General features: G+C 52.2%; 1 protein-coding gene across 1 annotated transcript; it reads right to left on the bottom strand.

Moving 5' to 3' along the window:
• Nucleotides 1–3,871: 3,871 nt before the first annotated feature.
• Nucleotides 3,872–6,147, bottom strand: APOA4 (apolipoprotein A4). Its single transcript, XM_004385708.1, has 3 exons — nucleotides 6,105–6,147; nucleotides 5,607–5,733; nucleotides 3,872–4,850 (listed from the first exon to the last, which is right to left on the bottom strand). The coding sequence occupies exons 1-3, from the start codon at nucleotides 6,145–6,147 to the stop codon at nucleotides 3,872–3,874; spliced, it is 1,149 nt and encodes a 382-aa protein (XP_004385765.1).
• Between the last annotated feature and the right edge of the window lie 1,034 nt (nucleotides 6,148–7,181).

Here is a 7,181-nt window from a genome sequence, read left to right as displayed (position 1 = left end):
TTAGTCCTGTAAACTAGTTTCTTCTTTGAGTCTTTGGTTTCCTTCTTTCTATTTCGCTCCAGACAAGTAGAGACCAATAGTTGTATCTTAGATGGCCGCTTGCAAGCTTTTAAGACCCCAGACACTACTTACCAAACTAGGATAGAGAATATAGCTTTATGAACTATATTATGCCGATTGACTGAGATTTTTCCATGAAACTATGATCCTAATCCTTCATACCCAGAAAACCAACCCCATGAGGTGTTTGGTTATGTTTAAGAAGTATCTATAACTGTACCCCCATGTACTTTATCATATATATGAATATATGTGCATACAGTCACACACATGCGTATACATATATATATGCCTATCACACATATATACTCACATATGCATACCTATACATATATATGCTTGCATAGATACATATATACCCACATATATATTTTTTGGTAGTTTTTGCCATTGTTTCAAAATCATATATGCCATAGCAATTACCAACAGGTCCTTTTTTCTTGTGTGCATTTAGTGACATCATTTACCTTTGTCAAGCTGTGTACACTTCACCCTCATTTGGTGTTACCTTTGGGCTCATACAGTATTTGTCCTTTTGTGTCTGACTTACTTCACTCAGCATAATGTTTTCAAGGTTCATCCATGTGTTGGCAGGTATCTCAACTTCATTTTTCTTCATGGCTGAATAATATTCCATTGTATGCGTGTTCAACGTTTTATTTATCCATTCATCTGTTGATGGACACTTGGGTTGTTTCCACCTTTTGCTCCTGTGCATAGTGCTGCAATGAACAATGGTGCACAGGTTTCTGTTTGAGTCCCTGCTTTTAAGTCTTTGGGGTATATACCTAGAAGTGGAATTACAGGGTCATATGGTTACATGTTTCTTAATAGGGCTGTGTAGTATATAATATTCTGGATCTCGCTTTCTTCACTTACCATCTCCCTGGTCTCGGTGGTCCCCAAAGTACCCTCTGCCAGGCCCCTGCTGGCAAAAATATCTTGGGCATATTTTCATAAATAAATAGATTCCCCAAACCAAATCAGAGCATCTCTTAAACTCAGGACCTTATGGGACATCCAAGACCAGTTGTCGGAGAAATTCTGAGAAGGATAGATAGATGTGGTTGCCCAAGCCGGGAACAGTGTGGCCATTTTCTGACCTACCTAGTTGTCCAGTCATCTTAGCTGTTAGAGACATCCCTTTGGCTGGAAACAGGAGCCTACATGGTGGCTTCTGCCTTTCTGGAAGAGTTCCGGCCAATATGGCAGCCCTTACTGAGTCACAGGAGACTAAGTCCACACACTAGCCTAGAACAAGAGCAAGACTGCTTCCTTGAAATACGGAATCAACCCTCGTGAGGGCTAATAGCTATACCTCGGACAAACCAACAGCACCACCCAGAAGGTCAGGGATCAGGTACGGCTTCCAAGGGTCAAAGCAAGAGAAACCTCCACATCAGAGAAGGGGGATGTCAATCAAGGTTCTTAATTGCTAGCTAGAGAAACCTACTCTGGATGATGTAAGCAGCTAATGAATTTATTAAACTGATATTTCTAGGAAATTTCCTGCAAGGCTGGAGCAGTTGGTTTGGAAAATAGGTGAGAATAAGGGAGAACCATGGCCACAATCTCTCTACCAAACCAGACTGGTGAGGACGCCCTGCTGCCACTGCTAAGCCGAGATACCACAGCTTGCCCAGTTGCCACACTCAGCACTGGACTCTAGACCCAGCCACTGGAAGCTATGGCTGCACCATTGCTCCTGCCCATCCCAGAGGATTCTCTGCCATCCTGTTTCTTTACACTGGCTCCTTATTCAGAGTCTGGGGCAAGTGCATGTGATTTGGCCCATGCCAACCTCTAGCAGAAAGGGAGGCTGGAAGGCAAGAGGCTGGCATTTTTAGCATCTATAATGGGAGGCAGCTTCTGACTCCCATCAAGACTCATAAGTGAGAAATTCCTAAAATAAAGCAAGAGAAGTTCAGATGCTAGGCAGTCAAAAGAGATGCCACTACAGAGACATCTGCCAGGTCAGCACCCAGGAGACAAGACCAGGTGAGGCATCGTGGTGCAGGAAAGAGAAGGCATTCCTCACCTAGGGAAACCAGGCCCACAGCAGGATCCTCAGAAACCTGCTGGACAGCCCTGGGTGGGATGTGGGGGGGCACTCAGGAGTCCTACACAGGGTTCATGCTCTGGAAGAGATGGAGGTTCCCAGGCATCCTAGAGGCAGCACCCAACCAGGTGGGCCTCAGGTGAGATCTAAGAACATCTCCGAAGCTTCCAGGCCCATTCAGAAACCTGCTCATGCTCCGCCTCCATTTCCTTTTAGTGCTCGTTGCTCTGTGTGGCCCCTTCCAAAGCCAACCAGTAAACCTCCAAGTGCCTGGTGGGTTTGTCAAGGTGTTTCCCACGTAGGTCCCTGCCCTTCTAGTCAGCCAGGTGTGGAGTGGGCAGCAGCAGCCCTACTGACCTGGAGTTTGGGAGTGAGAGTAGCTTGGGGCAGGGAGACCCAGAGGTCTGCCTTTGGCCAGCTGTCGTGGGCCTCACATTATAGAGAATGTGACTGGGAGTTGGGAAAGGGGAAGGGTTCCTAGGATAAGGAGGTTATCAGGGAGAGGAAATCACATTGATTGGGCATCTATTGTGCTCCAGCAGCAGCAGCATCAACAGGTAAACCAGTTTTTGCATGTTTACTGCATGTCTGATGTTGTGATAAAAGCTGGTTGTGCTGATGAGAGCACTTCAGGGTCTCCCAACTCCCCTCTTCCCCTGCTCTTACCCCAGTGGCTGGCACCCACATCCCCAGAGCAGGCAGGCCACTTCTCAGGGGGCTCCTGGGCACACCATACGGAGGTGGGCAGGCTCAAGGTACCTGCTCCATCCCACCCCCAGGACCTGCCCAGGTGTCCAGGCCTCACTCCTCACTCAACTCTAGAGACAATGCATGGGTTTAGCAGTCAAGAAATTTCGGAAATAAGCATGAATCGCTTTTGTGACAGGGGGAGGAGTAAGCCAAACTTTACACAAGTGAAGACAAGGCACACCAGACCACGTGCAGGAAGCGACATCTCTCCCACTGTGCAGTCAGCTCTCCAAGCCCGGCGACTGGGTCCTGCTTACCTCGTTGTCCCTCCTCAGCTGAGGCACAGTGTCAGGCACACAGCTCCACAAAAGCTGCTTTGCTCATTGTCCGAAGCCTAGAACAATGACTGGCACACTGTGGCCAGTCATAAATATTTGCTGGCTAAGTGAATGTAAGTGGGTTGTATGTTAAAACTAGCCGTCTTCCAGCCGATTCCAACTCATAGCAACCCCATGTGTGTCAGAGGAGAACTGTGCTCCAGAGGGTTTTCAATGCTGATTTTTCAGAAGTAGATTACCAGGCCTTTCTTCCAAGACACCTCGAAGTGGACTTAAATGGCCAGCCTTTCAGATAGCACGTTGACCATTTGCATCACCCAGGGACTCTGGGCTGCCCGTTTAGTCTCTGGACAATACGTGACATCTTTTTCCACTTTCCCCTTAAGAGTACTTGTCACACACCCTATTCTAGCATACCCCGCCCTCGCCCTCCTGCAGTCTCACCTCCTGGCCCTCCGAGGTCCCCAAATTTCTGTCTGCCCGGCCCCTGCTAAGCTCTGCCAAGCGGCCGTCTTGCCCCCTACCTCAGGCCCAGCAACATGCCATCACATTGCAACCAAACTGGTCTAGTTTCTCAGTAGTTTTATTGAGTAGCGATAGGTACTGTCACTTCCCACTGGACACGTGTCCTCAAGCTCATACCAGGTCTGCTTTGGGACGGACAGACAGACAGGCAGGGCAGGGCAGGTGGCAGTGGCGGTGGAGAGGGAGCACCAGGGACACCTCAGCTCTCCAGTGGCTCTGGAGCCTGCTTCTCCTCGGGGAGGGGGAGGGCGACGGGCTGGTCCTGGCTCTCTTTCCCCTTGAGCGTGCTGAAGAAGGAGTTGACCTTGTTCCTCAGGTCCTTCTCCAGGAAGCTCAAGTGGCCTTCCACGTCCCCCGCAAATGGGCCCAGCTTCTGCCTCAGCTCCTCTACCTGCTGCACCAAAGCTTTGTTGAAGGTCTCGCCGTAGGGCCCCACGTTGCGGCGGAACTCCTCCACCTGGCGGTCCAGTTGGCTGCTTAGCTCGGCCAGCGACTCCTGCAGCCCCTCGGTGTTGCCCTGCAGCTTGCCACGCACAACCTCGGCCACAGATTGCAGCCTTTGCCGCAGTTCGTCTGCTTGGGCCTCGATTTTGGTCTTCAGCTCCTCGGCGTTCTTATTCATCTGGAAAGCCAGTCCCTCGAGCTGGTGGTTGAGCTTCTCCTGGACGTCCTGGGCATAGGGGGCCAGGCTGCGGCGCAGCTCCTCCACGTTCTGGTCGATCTTAGTTTTGAGCTCGTCGGCGTAGGGTGCAAGTTGCCCCTTGAGATTCTCCACGTTCTGGTCGATCTTGACCTTGAGCTCATCAGCGTAGGGTGTCAGGGAGGCCTGCAGGTTGTCCATGTTCTCACGCAGCACTGTCTCCATGCGCTGCGCTAACGGAGTCAGCTGGCTCCGCAAGTGCTCAGCCTGCGCGTTGACCTGGGTGCGCAGCTCCTCCGCGTAGGGCCCCAGGCGCTGCTGTAACTCGCGCACGTTGTCGCCGATCTTCTGGCTCACTTCCTCGGCATGGGGCAGCAGTCGGGCCCGCAGATCCTCCAGCTCCTTCCGAATCTCCTCCTTCAGCCTCTCCGAGTCCTTGATCAGGCGCTCATGGAGCTCTGTGGCGAAGGGCACCAGCTTCTTCTGCAGGTCACTGGCGTAAATGTTCACGTCCTCAAGTTTGTCCTGGAAGAGGGTGCTGCAGGGAAAGGGCACAAGGGGGCCACCATTACACTTGGCATCTCATGACAGGACCTTGTCCTCTTATAAACCACTCACTCAGTATGCACTTGCCTACCTCATCTTTTTCCTTGTGGCCCTCCCCATGGTGGCTTTGAGAGACTGATAAGATAGACTACAGTTATTACACTGATTTTATCTCTCTGGATCTCTACGCGTCATGTGACCGCAAACAGTTTGCTTTCCCTTCCCCCTTCTGTAAAGTAAAGAGTTTGGACTTTGAGGTCCTTCCCAGCTCGGGCGTTCTGTGACATAGGCTCACATTCTATAAGAGAATGTTGTGATCTGGGTCCCTTCCAGGTCTTCCAGGGAGACAAGGTGCTGATTTCCTTGCATGTGCCCACCCTGAGAGGCTGCCCAAATACCCCTATCTCCTTTCCCATGATCTCACTAGAGCCTGTCCCTCCGGAATGTATTAGAGCCCAGATCACATTACATTTCCCTCCCACCCTTTCTTCCATGAGCCTCATGGCTAGGATGTGGCCCTTTGTCAAACCAGAAAGTTAAAGCAGATAGGCACAGTAGGGATCATTCAGTCCAACCTCCCTGTTTACAAATGGGGATGCTAGGCCCGGAGACCCCAGGGTCACCCAGTGAATTAGTGGCAGCGCAGTGGGTGTTCTAAGCTCAGGTCTTCTGCCTCCCAGCTCAGCCCTTGCCAACACAGTGCGTGGCCTGTAGGAAGTCCTGCCCTGCAGTCTGTGCCCCTTCTTACTTGAGCCGCTGGGTGAGCTCAGACTTCTGGAGATGTTCCACAGCCACCTTGGCATTGTTGCTCAGCTGGCTAAAGTAGCCCCACACCACGTTGGCCACCTGGTCAGGGTTGACCTCAGCCCGGGTGCCTGGGCAGGGAACAGAGAGGAATTCATGAAGCCCCGTCTCCTCCCTTGCTGCTCTGCACAAGCCGGGAGCTGCAAACCAGATGATGCTGGGGGAGCCCAACCCACCGTTCCCTTCTCTTCGCTTTGCTAGTTGGAAGCGACAGGGGCATGTGAAACTGATCTAGCACCAGTACCAGTGGGCCTATGCCTGGATATGGACCAGCTGTCCTGCAAGCCACTTGGCAGCTAGGCAGCCCCCTTGTGTCCAGCTGAGGGCTGACTGGCATTCAGAACTGTCCTCCCCCTTTGGCCCCAGTCTCTCCACCCTGTCCTACTCAATGCAGCAGCTAGGTCCTGCCTGACAACCCAATCCAGGGACAGCTTCTACTCACAGGTGACAGCCACCAGGGCCAGGACCACAGCCTTCAGAAACATCCTGGGCTCTTTGCTGGGCTGCAATGGCCCTGTGTCACACTGGATTCTTCCCACAATCCGAGGGAGCTGGTGGAGAAGTCCCCAGGTAGCTCACCTGTGCTGCTGTTCGAACTGACTGAAGCTCAGAGCCAGCCAAACATTTAAACCCCCGCCAGGCTGCACTCCTCGAGTCCCTCCACGGGGTAACTCCACGCTGGAAGGTGACACATTTCTAGGAGGCCTCTTGGACTTTAGTGACCCTAAGACGACGTGGAGGCTGATAGCAGACTGGGGCTTAGAAGGCAGTCAGAAGCTGTTCTGTGCTTGAGCCCCACCCAGTATGGAAGGGGGAGGCAAGAGCTATGGGAGAAACAGAGCCCAGGAAAGTCCCTGAGCCTGGGGCTGAAGCCCCAGAGGCCCTGCTGGAAGCCCTGGATCTGTGCCAGTCTTGAGGGGCAAAGTCCATGTCTCTTCTGTTGCCCAGTAGAGAGAGCCCCCCACCCCACATCTCCCACCAACGCTGACTCCGTCTTGAGAGCACCACACGCTGGACTGGGACCATCCAGATGTGAGAAGAGCTAAGCTCTAGGTCTCTTGTCAAGGCACACCCAGGAGGAGGGGGTCCTTGAGAGCCTTTGGGCAGGTGGGTGGGGTGGGCAGAGACTCGCATTGAAGGGGCTCATTATAAGTGTGCTCCATGCCCCACCACTGCCAAGCTGTGCAACTTAGGTCTAGTCATTCAATGTTCCAAGCCTCAATTTCTCTTCTGAAAAATGGGACTGTTAGGTACGTTAAATGAGATGTTTGTGCAGTGGGTAGTATCGTGCCTGGCACAGAAGAAGCACTAAAAAGTAGTTGTTATCATTATTAATAATGATATTGTTTTTCTGATTTGGACCAAAGCAAGATGTGGAATGCTAGGCCCTCTGGTGAGAGTGGCAGAAGTTAGACCTACCCCTCTGGGGGGTCACCACATGGGCTTGAGACAGGGTGGCGGGGGCAGGGCTGGCCTGAGGCCTGATTCCAGGTCCCTGCAGTGGTGTGCCCAAGCCCCC

This window comes from Trichechus manatus, unplaced genomic scaffold (genome assembly GCF_000243295.1).
Source record: "Trichechus manatus latirostris isolate Lorelei unplaced genomic scaffold, TriManLat1.0 scaffold00143, whole genome shotgun sequence".
Classification (NCBI taxonomy): Eukaryota; Metazoa; Chordata; class Mammalia; order Sirenia; family Trichechidae; genus Trichechus; species Trichechus manatus.
This window is presented reverse-complemented; position numbering and strand designations above follow the sequence as displayed.